At 55.3% G+C, this 17,290-nt stretch overlaps 1 protein-coding gene across 1 annotated transcript in view; it reads left to right on the top strand.

Moving 5' to 3' along the window:
* Nucleotides 1-17,290, top strand: part of TSPAN11 (tetraspanin 11) — a 70,891-nt gene that overhangs the window by 40,829 nt on the left and 12,772 nt on the right. Inside the window, exons 4-7 of the mRNA XM_050750337.1 lie at nt 11,691-11,765; nt 12,705-12,809; nt 15,663-15,821; nt 16,194-16,280. Coding sequence (XP_050606294.1) covers nt 11,691-11,765; nt 12,705-12,809; nt 15,663-15,821; nt 16,194-16,280 — 426 coding nt within the window. The remainder of the gene's footprint in view (nt 1-11,690; nt 11,766-12,704; nt 12,810-15,662; nt 15,822-16,193; nt 16,281-17,290) is intronic.

The raw sequence follows: 17,290 nt of genomic DNA on the forward strand, positions 1-17,290 counted from the left end.
CCTACCCTTCTGCACTTCAGGGAGTCAACAAAGTGAGCCTTATCCCTCTGGGGCTTGAGGCAGGGAGGGGCACAGCAGCTGTTGGACAGTCTGGTGCAAGATTCCCTGCTTCTTCTCAGCTCCACTTTACCCTCTTCTGTAGAGACTTGTCTGCGTTCACTCCCATCCCACACAGTACTGGCGATCTCTCTGGTCCAGGTCACTAAACAGACACATCAGGGAGGCAACAGCTTGAAACTGAGGTCAGAAAAAAGTGTGCATGCACACACACACATGCATATGCACGCACACATGCACTCAGCCACCAATGCAGGACTGTGGAGACAGGCATCTCTGCCAGGGCACTAGCAAACAGCAAACTCCATGGCCGAGAAAGCTTTCTTTGCTTTGTCTACTCCTCTGAAAGAACCAGTGACAGAACTGGCCCAAGGACAGAGCGAGAGGTAAAGCTGGGGATCCTGAGTAATTCACATCCTGGCGCAACAGCCCCTGAAACATCGAGCACTTGATTGTTTAAACCAAGAAGGTGGCTGTACAACCTTTCTTGGGCTAACACAAGTAGGAATTTTAAAACCCAGGCTCCTGTTTAGAGTCACGTGGTGTAGTTAAGGCAGTGTAAAAGTGCTCCATGCCTCTCAGCAGTTCCTTTCTGGTTCCATTTCATTTTGTCCCCTCCATGTCTCACTTCCATGTGATATCTTGAATCAGCTGACAGGTGAGGGAAGCTCCAAAGGAGAAGGGCAGCGAGTCTATCACTAGACAAAGTGGTCCCTGAGGAGGAGAGGGAAAGATGAAAGCCCAGGCATCTGAATGACCTGCGTCTACCTTGGATCGGGAGGAGCGTGGGAGAAGTTCCCAAGGAATGACCCAGAGGGAGACCATCCAGCTTCCACACAGGCACGAAGTCCGTCCTGGCACAGCCCTTTCTCCTCGCTCACCTGCAGCCCCTCAAGGTCACTTTCCCAAGAAGGAAGTGGCTGTCAGGGACAGAAATAGCACATCTCTGCCGGTGCTGAAATGATGATCAGCTTGGCACCGGAAATCTGCCGAGCAGGAACAGGAGTGGGGCCTCAATTATTCACACCAGATCTTTTTTAGCAAAGACTGCATGAGAGAGATCATTCAGGCCGTCTGAGCCTAGGGCCAAAGACCAGGACAGAGGCCACCTAGATCAAAAGAGAGGGATATTTTTAGAGTTTTGAATGGAGGCTCTGAAAACTTCTATATTTTAAGCCAAATGAAGATCATGGTGGATGATTCAAACTAAACTGGGTCTTTATTGGGCGTTCTTTTCTGTTTGGGGGATGGATTAAAAAGTAAGAAGTTCTAAAAACCAATTTCTGAAAACAAGGGGATCCAGAATTGCCACACCTCCATCAAATAGGCCAAGACTTGGTCAACCAGGGCCCTAAAGTCCACAATCAGAGGTGAAAATATATGGGCTCGGGTTCAAAAGCTGGTGTCCGTGTACCTTGCCCAGCTTGCTCTGGGACCTCGGGTAAGTCACTCAGCTTCTGCCTGCCTCCTTGTGTTGCCATTTTATACAGGATGATGTGTGAGGTTAATGAAGAAGTATTTTCAGGTCTTAGGAAGTGAATCACCACATTATAAAAAGACGGTAAAAATGTGGCTCTAATGAATATCTGCATCACTATTGCCATCATCATGACCAAGCTCCCTTAAGAAGGAACCTAAATAAGTAAGAGTTATTCTGAGGGCCATGGCTCCCAGGGCCCTGCAGCCTGAGCTGGGCCACATCCTCTGAAGTAGCTGGCGCTGATGGGAAGTTCAGGGTGAGGAGAGCCTGGGTCCCCATGCCTGGGAACTGGACTGTGTCCTCCCTGGCTCGTTTCTTACCTACATGTGCTGTTATGTTGCTCCACCAACCACCCAGCTCCAGGGTGGGCCTTGCCTCATCTGTTTGGTGGCTCTTTAACCTTTGAGTCCGCTGACCCCACCGTGCTCCAAAGGGAGCATTCTATAGCCAGGGCTTGGGGAACCCCGACCGCTCTCCAGCATGAGCCTTTCCTCATCCAGCGTGGCTTCTGCAATGCAGGCAGGGGAATGGACCAGGTGGCCTCAGAACCCTGAAGGATCCTTGGGAAGCAGGATGCAAACATCCCCGAGAGCTGGCCGCTCAAGAGACCCATAGGATCTGTGTTGACATCCACCCTTTTCGGGGTACAGCAGGCGTATCTGATCACCACAGTCCAGGAGCATTGTCTCGAAGGGGTGGTTCTACGGCCAATTAGCTTCCACCACCACCTCCCTCCAGTTTTCTGCAATGGATGCTCCATATTGCATGGATGGGACTGCCTAATTCATCAATAGCAACAAGCATTTCCAGTACATTCCTGGCAAGTCCTGCTCTGCTGGGCCCAAGGCAGGGTGAGAAGGGGAGGAAGGAAAAAGGGACCCTGACTTAGTTCTAGGCTTAGAGTCTAGTGAGGAGCACGAGGCGCCTGTATTAAAAGGCAAAGGACCATGCAGGCAGTTTAAATTTGTGTTGGATTTGGTCAGAGGCTCTGACCTCTCTGCGCTTTCCTTAACTTCCAGGCTGCCCTGTTCCATGGAGCCTGGTGTCTCCTCGTTCTTGGGAGCCTTCCCTTTCCACCCATAGCCAGTCCTGTCCTAGAATTAATTACCACTGCTCGGGACCCATCACCAGCCCTGTCCTGGGGTCCCTGCCACTGCTCCTTGTCCTACCCTTGCTCCTTCCTTGCACAGGTGCCTTCAGGCTGTACTATCTCTCCCACAGCCTGCAAGAAGACAGCCAATGGGAAAGTCTGGGTCCTTCCAGGGCACTGGGAGGGAGTAGCAATTGGTCACTTTCCTCATGCCTGAATCCACTGAACACCAGCATCCTCTGAGTTCCCTGCGCCGTGTCTGCCTATAGGGGGACTGGCCCTCATCACCCCAGCCAGCTGACCAGGGCCTGATGCCCAATCTGCGGGGCCACTGTCACTCAGCCTGTTCAGACTGGGCTCTCAGTCGTCCCAGCTTGAATCCTAGTAAACGCCTGTCTTTGGCCTGGAGTTCTGAAACTGTGTTCTCCTTCCATGACCCTCACCACCTCCTGGAACACACACAGTGCGATCTCCTTAGACCTCCAACATTTGGGCTGGAACATTGAAGGGCCTCAGCCACATTTTCTTGATGTGCCTCTGGAAGACTTGCTGCCTCCCCGAGACCCAGTTTTGTCCCTCCCTGCCTCTTCCAGCATGCCCTTACACTGTCCACCGGTTTTCTGCACCCTAGCTCTGGCCCCCTTTTCTGCTCCCAGAACCACATGTCAGTATCACACATTGGCCAGAGCACATTCTTGAGCCCTCACTGTAGAGCCGCTTCCAGGTGGAATGGCTGAATCCCAACCTTTGGCGTGGTTGCAGCTGGACGACCCAGGCGTTGAGCCCTGGGCTGGGGCCAGGAGGGGTAGAGGTTACCTCCATCTTTCTAAGAGTGACCCTTGGTTACAGGAATGGCTGAAGGCTCCCAAATCTACATCCTCTCTTTTCTGCACAAATGGGCCTGGCAGCTGCACCTCTGAGCCGACTGCAGTTAATGGTTAATTGCCAGAAAATAATTCACCCTGAGGCCGTTGCCACTGAAAAAGCTGGCTTCACTTTTCCTGTTTGGCGGGAGTGACCCTCCCTCCCTGACCCTCCCTCCGGCTTCCTCTGTAATCCTCTCACACACACAGCCAGCTGGGAGCCTCGGGCTGGGCTCTCCTCCCTGCAACTTAACCTTGGCAGGGTCCTGGGTTTTCTTTGGCTGTTGCTGCACTGTTCTGAGAATAGGCTAGTACCTCCCTCTCATCCCAACCTGCCTGGACTGCCTTGACTGGATGTGGCGTGGCAGGAAGCTTCACAAACCCTGACTATCTCTAATTACGCAGAATGGCTGGAGACACAGATGAGGAATGCTTCAGTGAAGCTCCCTTCTTTGTGGTAGAATCAATCCAATGGAGAAATTTCGAAATTCCGGTTTCATAACGTTCTTCAAACTTACCTCAAAGATGGCACCAGCTGATGCTGAGCTGCCCTGTCTCTTATGCACCAGCGAATCTGCCCCAAAATCTCTGTCTGGGGCTCAGCTTGCCCCAGGCAATGTAAGTCCAGCCCTCAATTTCTGGCAGGGCATGGTGGCTCATGCCTGTAATCCCAGCACTCTGGGAGGCCAAGCTGGGAGGATTGCTTGAGGCCAGGAGTTTGTGACCAGCCTGGGAAATATGGTGAGACACCATCTCTACAAATAAATAAATACATAAATTTAATTAGCCAGGCATAGTGGTATGCACCTGTAGTCCCAACTACTCAGGAGGCTGAGGCAGGAGAATGGCGTAAACCCGGGAGGCAGAGCTTGCAGTGAGCTGAGATCCGGCCACTGCACTCCAGCCTCGGCTACAGAGTCAGACTCCGTCTCAAAAAAAAAAAAAAAAAAAATTAATTGGAAATAAAATCACTTTGCTATATGGGGAAAGATGAATGTTTGGATCCCATTCTATGCTTAACACACTGCTCTCGTTTGGCATATTTTGAAATGGGATCATTCTTATGGAGGGCTCTGGGGCAGATGCTACAGGGGCTTTCTTTGGAATTCTCGTTATCTGTTTCCATTAGACCATAGGTGGTCACTTTTGGAAGGAGCGGCAGCCCTGGATCTGCAGGGGCAGACCAGTCACAGAAACCAGAGTGGAGCTGGAGGTCAGTGGAGTAGGTTCAGGTCATACCAAGGGCACAGGGACCACGAAGGCAGAACCAGGTAAAGATCAGAGCCAGGAGGGCAAGCAGGGATCAGCGCGTACACAGTCCAAGGGAGCGAGACAAGCAGGGAGGCCCCAGAGTCAGGGAGGCTCAGAAACAAGGATGCTAACAGTGAGACCATGGCTCAGAAACTTCTGGCCCAGGGAGGGCTTCATGGAGGCTGTGCCTGAGCTGAGAGTGTTGGTGGCTGAGCAGCCAATAAATAGAACACAGATGGGGTCGGGGCAGGGAATTCTGGGCAGGAGGAACAGCGAGAGCAAAAGGCGCAGAGGCTGGAGGCTTCACTGTGTACGGCTCTGTGTGCACGCACAGGAGTGTTTCTCAGGTTTGTACAGCAGTGACTAGCTTCTGAGGTGAGAGCGGGCTGGGTTGAATAAAGTGAAGGGTGGAGGGGGCAGAGACAGGCATTAGAATCCATGGCCATGAACCCAGGATGAGCCAAGGGGTTGAGGAGCAGGTGAAAGCTGCTCTTGTGCCATTCTTGGCAAAAAGGAAGGCCAGCTGCCCGGGGCGGGGCGGGGGACCTGGATTATCTCTTGCCTGCCCCACTGGTGCAGGGAGGGCTTCCCTGGGCTTCCCTCTATTCTCTCCATCTTCACCTACTCATTCCTCACCTCTCCTGACACTCTGTCCCTTGTGGAGCACTGACACCCCTGTGTTCACCTGAACCATACCTGCCCTAAAATGCTGAATCCACCCTGAGTGAGCCCAGGGAGCTCATCCGTCCATCTTTCCCCCATTTAGTGGGGACAGTACCATGCAGCAGGTCAGAGCACAGGTTCTACAGCTGGAACTCCTGGGTTCTGTTCCTCACTCACCATGTACTTGCTAAGTGACCTCCAGCAAGCTACTTAGCGTCTCCAAGCTCCTGTCCTCACCTATAAAGTAAGGCTGATGCTCGTGCCCACGTGGCAATGTGATGAGCAATGCTTAGTACTCATCTCCAAGGGTGGACAGGAGATGCCATGCAATGTGCTTATAAGGAGGGGGCTGGCACCTGGGAGAGCTTGTACATGTGGGCTGTTACTGTTACATGTGGGAACCATGTGCCAGGCTAGGCTTGGTGCTCCAGGGCTGTGCAGATGAGTAAGGCACTGCCTCTGCCAAGGAAGGGTTATTTTTTTTCTTTTGCTGGAAGGCATGCCTGTCTATTGCTCCCACTACAGAAAACCTGCCTGCCCTCTGCTCCTCTACGAGAAGCAAGGCCAGCCCGCCCTGAGTTGGGGTGTTGCCTCCTAAGCCATGGGCCAGTGCTTCTGGGGGCTCTCTGCAGAGAATTCTGGGCTTTATTGGTGGAGCGGGGGCCCTCCCTGGCACAGTGAGCTAGGAAAAGCAGGACACCATGAGGTCCAGTGAATTCTAACTACATGGAAATATGGGCTGAGAATTTCTTATTACTGACTTTTGTATAATAATTCAAAAAGCAATACCAAACCCAACTTAAAGAAGGCTAAAGGTGTTTCCAGAACCTTCTTGATGCTTCCTAGAGTCAACCCCTAACACAAACCTTATGGCATCATACCCCTCCCCAGCTCACTGAAGCAAATGGAGGAATCCATGGCTGCTTCAGAAAACAGATGATCACCAAGGAAACATTGAGAGCTCTCGGGTTGTACCTGGTCTCATGGAATTCCCTCGTGGAATTCCAGCCCCCGCGGTCCCATGGGGATGTGAGCTGAAGCAATATAACCTTCCCTGATCCTTTTGTCAAGGCGAGCAGCCTCCTACCGCAGAGGCGCCCTCCCAGGCGGGTACAGTGCTGCACATGCTTCTGTCCATGTTCCGTTTCCAGCTGCTTGGGAGCTAGCTAACATTCCTTGGATCTTATTTTTGTGGCTCCCACAGTGCATAGGGACACATAAGCGAATCAAGTCCCAGCATCAGCCTGAGAACCTGAAGGTAAATGTGTGACCCAGGGTTTTGCCACCTCGGCACTGCTGGCATTTTGGGCCAGATAATTTTTCACTGCAGGAGACTGCCCTGCACCCAGTGGGATGCTTAGCATCTGGGCCTCAATCCTCTAGGTACTCCTTTTGCCAAATACCCACTGGGTGCAAAATTGTGCCAGGCTGAGAACCACTGGTGTAAATTTAACTAAGGTAACTGTGCTATGCTCCTCTCAGATCAGAAAAAGATTAAGCTACTGCCCCCAGAATGGGGCTGGTATGCTCCAGCCAGTTTCTGCTGTCTCAGAGGTGTACTTTATTTGAAAGTGCACTTCTGGCCGGGCGCGGTGGCTCAAGCCTGTAATCCCAGCACTTTGGGAGGCCGAGACGGGCAGATCACGAGGTCAGGAGATCGAGACCATGCTGGCTAACACAGTGAAACCCCATCTCTAATAAAAAAAAAAAAAAGCACACACACACAAAAAAACTAGCCAGGCAAGGTGGCGGGCGCCTGTAGTCCCAGCTACTCCGGAGGTTGAGGCAGGAGAATGGTGTAAACCCGGGAGGCGGAGCTTGCAGTGAGCTGAGCTCCGGCCACTGCACTCCAGCCTGGGCGACAGAGCGAGACTCCGTCTCAAGGAAAAAAAAAAAAAAAAAAAGAAAGTGCACTCCTGCATCTTAATCAGGGGATGTCTGCTAAGTGTGTGTCTAGACCCAGCACCATACTGGGCACTGTGGAGGAGCCATAAGCAACCTCAGATGTGGTCCCTGTTTCTCCGAAGCTCACAGTCGTTCTAGGGGACAGAGTGGTAACGCCTGAAGCAAAAGCAGTGGTACAGAGCAATGGGTAAAGCTGTGTCACTCATCCAGTGATGACCTACACTGAGGAACCACATGGCAGGCAGGGGAGGGACACAGAGGTGAAGCCCAGTCCAGCTGAAGAGAGACAGGCAAAGCAGAGTGCAGGTGTCAGGAGACAGCAGATGACGCGCTGCAGGCATTCAGAGGGCGGGGAGTGGCAGTTGCTCCCGCCCAGGGATGGCCTGGTGGAGCCATGACTGAGCCGAGCCAGGTGTGGAAGGAGAGGTAGGCGCCAGCATTCGGCAGGGGGACAGGCAGGGCAAAGGCCCGAAGGCTGGACACTTGGCCTGTGTGCAGCAACACCAGGAACACTTTTCAGCTTTGCACACAGAGCCAGTGTGTGCCGCAGGGGCCCTGAGATGATCCCGCCGGACCCAGGGAGTTAGGAAAGCCTGGGTAAGGTGCAGGGTGGAGGGGCAGAGGTGACGGCTCTGTCAGAGCCCATGACCTCACCCGGCTGAAGCCCTAGCTGATGAGGGACCCTTTGCCTGCTCCTGGGCCTGGTGGACCACACACCTGGTGGGTCACACCTGCAGCCTCCCTGCTGTGGAAGCTGCTGCCTGGAGCCAGTGCCTGTGCCCACCAGCACCCGGCCTCAGTCCCCTCGAAGCCCCAGGCCAGGCCTTCACTCCCCTCCCAGGCATCTTTACACACTGGAGCTTGAGAAGGCTATCCCCACACACCACTGCCCCTGCCAAGCGCTCTCCCCACCTCCTGGAGGGGGCCACTCCAGCAGGTCAGATAGCCTGTGTGATGCCTCTGAACCAGCCTGTGCAGATAGGATGCACAGGGGTAGGATGTACTAATTTAGCCAGCCACTAAACCAAGGGGTGAGGTTCGGTATCTCTACCTCCCCATCCTCCCTGTTCGCCACCCTGTCTTCAATAGGAACCGGGGCAGTGGCTTCTCCTGAGAAGCGGCGTGACAGCTATCCAGGAGTATCCTGTGGACGTGACTCACGGCCCACAGGGGCGATGGGGAGAAGGAAGGTGTAGAGATGCCAGCATGCGGCTCTCCTAGCTGCCAGCAGCCTGGGTGCTCCTGTCAGTTAGGGACACTCCATCACCTCTTCCTCCCATGTCCCCGAGGTTTCTGGGAGCGACTGGCATCAGTGCCTTCAGGTCCTGTGCAGCGGGAGGGAGCCAGCCTCAGCACCATAGCTGGGGATGGTGGAGGGAAGTTTGGAGCAGGCAGGAAGGGCACGCATGTCAGAGAGGAGCCGCAGGGCCCCGCAGCATATGGCAGGGGAGAGCCCCTGAGTCGAGGAGGCTCAGAAACAAGGATGCCTCACCCTGGGTAGGGTGAGGGTGAATGTGTAGCCATGCTCTGTCTGATGGACTGGGCGGCTCCCTGGGGGACCACACTCTGGCATGGGCTGGCTGCGCCTCCCACTGGCTGACAAGGACCGCACCCCTCATGCTGTGGGACCTGGAGCTCTGGGAGGGCAGGAGGCAGGTCAGATCACTGGAAAGTACATTTCCCCTCTCACTGGGTCCTTGTTGACCCTAAAGTTTGCGTCCTACACAAGGGGACCAAAGAAGGCTGAAATCCGGCCCATGCAACTCTTCCTGAGCCACGTTTTTCTAATTTGCACCAAAGTACTAGCAGCCATCCAGCTAGAGCCAGCATGTGGTGGAGCCTGAACCCAACCCAAGTTCACTGACTTTCCCCCAGCCTTCCTCAGTGTTTGGGCCCTGCTTCTCAGAGGCTTGTCAAGCAGGAGGACCATCCACAGACCCTCTCTTCAGCCTCCTGCCGCAGCTTACCCTGCATCCCACTCGGTACATGTAGACCCAGGCTTGGGCCTGAGGCCCTCTTCATCCACACTCGTCCCCAGGGAGTGGAAAGTCCGTAGGGTGGAGGGAATGTGTCCTTGTGGAATCTGCAACTCCCTCCCACCACTTCCTGACCTCCTCCTAGGGACCCAGGAGTGTGAATCCTCTGTCCAGACAACCTGCACGCAGCATCTGCAAGCATGTCCTGAGGCTGACTAGCATGTGTGCCTCTAGCCTGCACCACACTCAGCCCTCTCCACACCCCCTGCCAAGGGGCATCTGACCCTGGGGGAGGGGCAGGCAGAGCTGGAGGTTGTTCGTGGTGCAGCGAAGAGCCTGGGGCAGGAAAGGAAGGGGCAGGGACCTTGCATTTGTGCTCTTGGCCTCAGGCCCCACAAATGATGGGGCTAGGCCTGACACTGTTACTCTGAAACTGGAAACTCTCCCTGTATCCCTGATACTGGGAGACTATAGGACACAGTAAAATTGCAATGAGGAGGTGGGTAACACACTTCATGTGAAAGGAAGCCCTGCTCTTGGACCACAGTTCTTTCCCTGTGAAAAGAAATGGCCCCTCTCCTACATTCCTTAATCCCTGCCCATGCCAGGCTCCCTGCTGAGTGGTGCAGGAGATGGTTGGGCGAGTCCCATGGGCCCATGGATTAGCATTGCCTCTGAAATGCCCTGTCTGTCCTGGGCATCCCCCACCACCACCCACCACCATATACCTCCTGCTCACACTCCTTTCCCTGCTGGGTGAAGCCTAGAGTTTCAGTCTCACCCACAGGCTGGGCCTTCCCTAGAATCCAGCCATCCCAGTGACCATGGGCAGCTGCCCTGCTGTGGCCAGGTGGGCGGGGAGTGCCTGGGGGCAGCCCGGGTGGGAGGTGCTCTTGAGTCGGGCTGAGCTTCCCCACAGTGGGGCTGGTTTTGATCAATAGTGTTCCCCCTCTCTTCCCCTCTCTCCCCCTCTCTCCCCCTCTCTCCCCCTCTCTCCCCCTCTCTCCTCCTCTCCCCCCCTCTCCTCCTCTCCCCGCCTCTCCTCCTCTCCCCCCCCTCTCTCCCCCGCTCTCCCCCTCTCTCCCCTCTCCCCCCCCCCCCCTTTCTCCCCCCTCTCCCCCTCTCTCCCCCTTTCTCCCTCCCTCCCTCTCCCTCGCTCTCCCCCCCTCCCCCCCCTCTCTCCTCTCTCCCCCCCCCTCCCCCTTTCTCCCCCTCCCCCCTCCCCCCTCTCTCCCCCCTTTCTCCCTCCCTCCCTCTCCCTCGCTCTCCCCCCCTCTCCCCCCCTCTCTCTACCCCCTCTCCCCCCCCTCTCCCCATCCCCCTCTCTCCCCCCTCTCCTCCCCATCCCCCTCTCTCCCCCTCTCTCCCCCTCTCTCCCTCTCTCTTCTCCTCTCTCCCTCTCTCTTCTCCTCTCTTCTCTTCCCTTGTCCCTGCCTGGGAGCTCCATGGCTGCCTGTAGCCAGCTTCATCCCCCTCTCCCCGCTCCTCCAGGGTTGGGAGAGAGGGAGGCCCAACATGCCTTCTAGGCCTGTTGGCTCCTGCAAGCAGAATTGGTTGAGCAGGGTCTCAGGAGCTCCCCCTGACTGTGCAAGCCAGGTGGGAGTGAGAAGGAAGCAGCACCCATGTCCTTCTACAGGTCACACTGAGTGCAGGGCCGGGAAGCCAGCAGCAGCAGCAGGCCTGGGAGGTGGGAAGAGCAGTGGTGAGGGGAATGAGAACCCTGCAGGGCCATGAAGAACAGGAAATGGGCATCACGGCTGAAAGACAGCACAGGAATCGCCTTCCCCTGGATCTCTGATTTGGTTTTTCCTGAACCTTGGTTGTTGCAGTCCACCCTGGTCCCTGCACTGCAACTACAAGGGTACTGTCCACTCCCTGAACACAAATGCCCCGTGGCTTCTCACTTGTTCTCCCCTCTTTCTGGAATGTGCTTCCCTCCTTCACTTAGCAAATGCCTATTCAGTCCTTAAAGATGTTACTTAGGTGTCACCACCTCCAGGAAGCCTTCTCTGACTGCCCACCCTACCAGGAGCCTCCCACCATCTCTAGAGCTTACCCCATAGTGACATTTATAACACAGCATTGCAGTCACTCATCTGTCTTCCCACCATCAGTAACTTTGAGAGCAATAGTTGTCTTACGCTACCTGGCATCTGGCATATAGCAGGTATTTAATACATATTGGATCGGTAGATGCATTACTGAATTGTCAGCAGACCAAGGAGGGAAGGAGTAAGTGGGGAACTTGGTACTGGCAGCCAGTGAGACTGGTACATCCAGGAGGAAGATGGTCTGGATGATAGGGGTCCCAGCAGGTATCTCTACCACCCCCACCACTGTGGGGAAACGTTTGTCATAGCAGCATCCTGATCCCGGTGGTGACTGTCCTCTCTCCTTGCTCCTAGTATTTCTGCCTGTTGCTCGTCATCTTCCTGGTTGAGCTGGTGGCGGGAGTCCTGGCCCATGTGTATTACCAGAGGGTGAGTGATGTTTCCTCCTCCTGCATCCTCTGTCAGTGCCCCTGAAGCAGCAATGTGGGTAGGGAGGTTTGCATTGTGATGAGGGAAGCTGAGGCGGGCGCAGGGGTGGTCCTGTTTCCCAGGCCCTGGCAATCCCCCTACACATCTGCATCCCAGCTGCTGGTCCCGGCTCCAGCAATTCTGTCCTGCATGTGTGGATGCTGATGTCTTCCATGTGGGAACTGGGGACGGGGGTTTCCCGTGGGACATTGGGTCATCCCTCTCCCCTTCCAAGGATGGTCTAGAGGATGAATCCATCTGTCAGAGACATCCAAGAAAAAAGGCCTGGGCCAGGGTCACATGCCAGACCCTGAAGCAGGATCAGGCCTTGCCTGCCTGGATTGAAAAAGGATGGAGTGAGTCCCAGGGTCAGTCCTATCCACTCCCACCCTTGAGCCCGCTGAATCGGGAATTTGAGGTCATGACCAGGGTAATGTTTGGTTGGTAGAGACAGTACGACTCTGCTGGTTGTTTCCAGCCAGTGCTGATATGATGCCCAGAGGGTAACAATTATAAATACTTTCAATATCACCTCATGATCGCAGTTAAGATCAACAGACGTTTCAAAGCACCGTGTGTCTGGCCTCACCACCGCCTCCCACCAGCTTCTGGATGTGACCCTTTACCTGAGCTGTCTCCGCAGCCTCTCTCAGCTCTGCCCATCACACCTCTGCCCTAAGTGGGGGCCCCGTTTTGGTATCTTCCTCTCCATAGCTGTCTTCTGCACTGTCTCTGGCTGATGGTCCCTTACACTGCTGAGAAACCTCTGCATCACACCATCCACAGTCCACAGTGTTCTAGAATTAGCTGGGGGGTGGTGGGGGGTTGTGAGTAGGCCTGGGGCCAGGATGGGGATGGGGCTGGTCCTGCTGATGGCACCTTCCCTCCCACCCTCCTCAGCTGAGTGATGAACTGAAGCAGCACTTGAACCAGACTCTGGCTGAGAACTACGGGCAGCCTGGAGCCACGCAGATCACCGCCTCAGTAGACCGGCTCCAGCAGGATGTAAGCCATGCCCCATATGGCCTTGAAGGCTAAGCCCACATGCGTTCAAACCCTAACTGTTCTTTCCTGTCTGGGTGACCCTAGGCAGGTTACTTACCCTCTCTGAGCTTCAGATGTCACATCCTTAAAATGAAGCCTCTTTAGGGCATATGAGCATTAAACATGGTCACATCCGTAGATGTCCCCACTGCCATGAAAAGTACCTGCTGAAGCCCGGTTCCTCTCCTATTCCGACCACCTCCTCCAGGCCCCACCCCTGCTGCCTTCCCGTTCTGGGGCCTCTGTGGCCAGGAAGCCGGCTGTGCCAGGAGAACTCCGTCTCCTGCCAGGATCCAGCCCAGGAAGCTCCTGTCCAGGCTGCTTCTATCCACGGGGCTGCCTTCCTCCTTCCCCGGGGGGGGCTGGCTACTGCGGCTCCATAAGACTGAGCTGTAACCAGCAGAGAGATTTCAGTTCAGCTGCCACAGGAACCCTCCAGTGTGAGCCATCAGACAGAATGCTGGGGGACAGAAAGGTTTTCTCCAAATCCCTCCAGGGACACCCACCGGCCTGACCAGACATAAACGATGGGCAAATGGACCTCAGAGCTGTCCTGTCCAATGTGGCAGCCACCACCCACATGTGGCTATTTCCAGCTCAATTAAATACAACATTCAATTCCTTAGTCATACCAACTGCATTTCTCGTGCTCATTAGCCCATGTGTCTAGTGAGCTCCGATCAGACAGCACAGATGTAGGACGCTGCCTTCATTGCAGAAAGTTCTCCGGGACAGCGCTGCTCTAGGATCCGAATGTGTCCATGTCAGAAAATTCAAAGCAGTCCCATCTGCCCACTCTGGTCCCCTTTCTCTCTGCCACCCCACTCCCCATCCCCACCCCCTGGACCTGAGGCCTTGCTCTTGGCCCCAGGGAACATCAGGCAAGTAGAGGAAGTAGATGTGGGGAGCTCTGAGCCCCAGGGGCGTCATGGATCAACTGGAAGGCCCCTCCCCATCTCCCCACGACTCAGGACCAGCTCCCACTGGGTGCTGCAGAGAGCAGTCTCTTCTCTGAAGTAGTGGCCTGGGACATGCATGTACACACAAGTACACACCCACAGGCGCACTCGCACCCCACGGGCTTAGCTCAGGACCAGGAGGAGGCAGCGCACACTGCTGGCCAGCCCTGTGCAAAACTAAGTGTGCACTCCACTCACTGGGCCTCACCTGTGAGGAACTGTGCTAGACAAAGAGGAATAGGACAGGATCCCTGCCCTCGGGGAAGCTGGACACACAGCGGGCAATGTGCAGGCAGTGCAAGGCTGGGCCACCTTCAGAAGAGGCAGGAGCCTCAGAAGAGAGAGCAGCCAAGGTAGGGAGGGCTTCATGGGGCAGAGGCAGGGTTTGCTTAAGTGAAGAGGGTGGAAGCGGCAGGTCAGGGCCAGGGGCAGATAAGGAAAGGCACAGCTGAGAGCGAAGGCTGTGTCGCTGACGAAGACTTGCAGGGTGTCTATGCGTGCGGACACGGCCCTCACACAAGCCGGGAACGCTTAGAACCCCAGACCACATCTCAGGCAGGAGACTGAGCCCAAGAAAGCAGTGGCTGCAGAGCCAGGGCCAGCACCCAGGCCAGCATCCACCACCACGTGGATGTAAATGAGAGAGACACACGAAGCTGTATTCACACAAGCGTGATGGTGGAAGCAGGTGTCTCTCCTTCACCACTGACTCAGCGCCGGGCTCTCTTCTAGGTGCTTTATGTGAATCACCTCTGTCAGTCCTCACAACAGCATGGCATGGAGGTACTTTTGTTGTCCGCATTTTACAAATGACAGCCATCAGGCGGCACCAGCACAGACAGGCAGTCACGCGGAATGTGCAGTTCCCACGTGACTCCTGCACGCTGTGCCAGTCCCTGCTCTGTCTGTGTGCTGTCATGCTCTCCTCAGCTCCTGGGGCCCCTGTTCATCCCTGTGGATTGTTCCTGGCCCTGGACAGAGCCTCTGTGCCTCACACAAGCTTCTATCATCTCCTACTATGCGACAGTGGATGCTAAGCTACCCAAGGGTAGGCCCCATGCCTTACTCAGGTTGCTTCACTCCAGGCACATAGTAGCTGCCTAGCAAACTCTTGGTAGCTGGACTAAACATACCTCCACCCCCCATCTCCAGACACACACCAGCAGCAGCCTCACAGCAGCCCTGCTCTCTGTCCCGTGTGGGAACTTTGAATCTCAGTGCCGTAACTGGGAAAGGCGAGAAGCAACCAATGTCCGCTGTCTTGGAATCATTTTATATCTGGGTGGGCGCTTTCCTGCCCTGGGGTGGTGCAGATGATCCCAGGTCTTAGCACTCATGACAGCCCCTCTGGTTGACACTGGTCTCCCAGTACCATGGGCAGATCTGGGGCTCTGAGACTTCAAAGCCTGAATGGGGGCCTGGGAGCCTCTGGCCAGGCTAGATCCCTGTCCCCACACCCTGACCCCTGGATGACCAGGAAACTCCCCTGCCTTGTGGTTTTGTCCCCACCCTGGGCTCTGCCACCTAGTAGTGGTCCACAGCCTCACTCTCTGGGGACCCACCTCGCAGACCCGGCCTGCCCCCAAGACACCTAGCATAGCCTCCTTGAAGGACTTGGGTGGCTAAAAAGCTGGGAAGCAGGTGTCCTGCAGGCAGTTCAGCACTGAGTCTGAGAAGGGCCCTGGAGTGACCAGCTCCCTTCTCAAAGCATGGGAAGGGAAAACACATTATACACATACTAACTAACCATGGTTCAGATAGACAAGTAGGGGTTGGGTTAGTATTTGAATAATGTGTCCTGCAGCCTGGAACCCTACGCAGGCCTCTCACCTCCAGCCTCTGCCTCTGCCTCCAGTTCAAGTGCTGTGGAAGCAACAGCTCAGCTGACTGGCAGCACAGCACGTACATCCTGTCGCGGGAGGCCGAGGGCCGCCGGGTGCCCGACAGCTGCTGCAAGACAGTGGTGACGCGCTGCGGCCAGCGGGCCCACCCCTCCAACATCTATAAGGTGGAGGTGAGCACCCAAGCTCAAGCTGGGGGTGAGGAGAGGGCCCCGGCCTGGCCGCTCAGGAGCCCCAGAAAGGCTGGATCAGGCAAGTGGGTGTGGGAAAGCAGGACACATGTGCTCCTTGGCCACGAGCCCACAGTGCCTGGGGCTTTCCAGAGTCTCTACAAAGCCCTGGGACAAGCAGCTCATACCGGAGAGTCTAGGACACCACGGCATGCCCCTGGGTCCACTCAAGTAGCCTGTGGGCAGTTCAAGGCTAGGTCCAGCCTGTGAGTCCTCTGGCTTGTCCTCAGCCTCTGCGGCAGTGACAGCCCGCCCTCCCTCCCCACCCGCGCCTGCTCCTGGGCCATGGCCGCGTCACCTGCCCTTCTCTTACAGGGAGGCTGCCTCACCAAGCTGGAGCAGTTCCTGGCCGACCACCTGCTGCTCATGGGGGCTGTGGGCATCGGGGTGGCCTGCCTGCAGGTGAGTTGCAGTGCAGGGACGGGTGGGGGTGGAAGGGCTCTGAATCCCTCTCGCATTGACACAGGTCTTCAGTAACCACCTGGGCTGAAATAACTGACCCTTTGCACACCCGCACCCTACCCTGCTCTCTTCTTCTCTCCCCCTCCCTCTGCAACCAAGGCTGAATCCCACGGTCAGTATCTCCCCCAGAGAACATGAAGGAAAATAGCTGGGGGACAACATGAACTTGTCGGGAACAGGGACCTGGGAGGAGTGTGAGTGTGGGCTCAGGTATGTGCATGCACCCCATGTGTGTGCACGGAGGGTCGAGTGTGCAAGCCATCTGTGGTACATGTGTCTGCATGCTTCTGGGTCCATGTGGTTGGGGTTGTATGCATGTATATGTGTTTAGGGGTGCTTGTGCATGTGTGTGTGAGTGTGCATGTATCTGCATTCATTCCTTTGTGTGTGCATGTGTGTTTGTGTGTGTACAGTCAGTCCTCCATGTCCATGGGTTCAGCATCCATGAATTCAACCAATTGTAGATCAAAAATATTCCAAAAAATGGATGATTGCATCTGTACTGAACAAACCTTGGCACCGTTGCCTGAATAATGCAATATACCGACTATTTACATAGCATTTACACTGTATGAGGTAGTATAAGTAGTCTAGGGATGAGGTTCAGGTATTATATAGGGGAGAATGTGCATAGGTTATATGCAAATATTGCACCATTTTATATCAGGAATTGAGCATCCATGGATTTTGGTGTCCAGGTTGGTGACCGTGTGTGTGTGTGTGCGCCCTCATCCAGCTGTCTCTCTTAGGATGAGCAATGTCCTTGGCTCCCATTTCTCCCTGTACCCTCTCCCCTAGCTGCTACCCAGGAAGTCAGGGTGACTCTCTCAGGTTGCTCTAGTCAGAGGTCCGAAGGGGGTGAGCCAAGAAGGCCTCCTCAGCAGCAAGGGCCCCTGCAGTCCCCACCTCATGTACATGGCTGCTTCAGCTCAGCAGGGCTGAGTGTGGGC

This window comes from Macaca thibetana, chromosome 11, assembly GCF_024542745.1.
Source record: "Macaca thibetana thibetana isolate TM-01 chromosome 11, ASM2454274v1, whole genome shotgun sequence".
NCBI classification, from domain to species: domain Eukaryota; kingdom Metazoa; phylum Chordata; class Mammalia; order Primates; family Cercopithecidae; genus Macaca; species Macaca thibetana.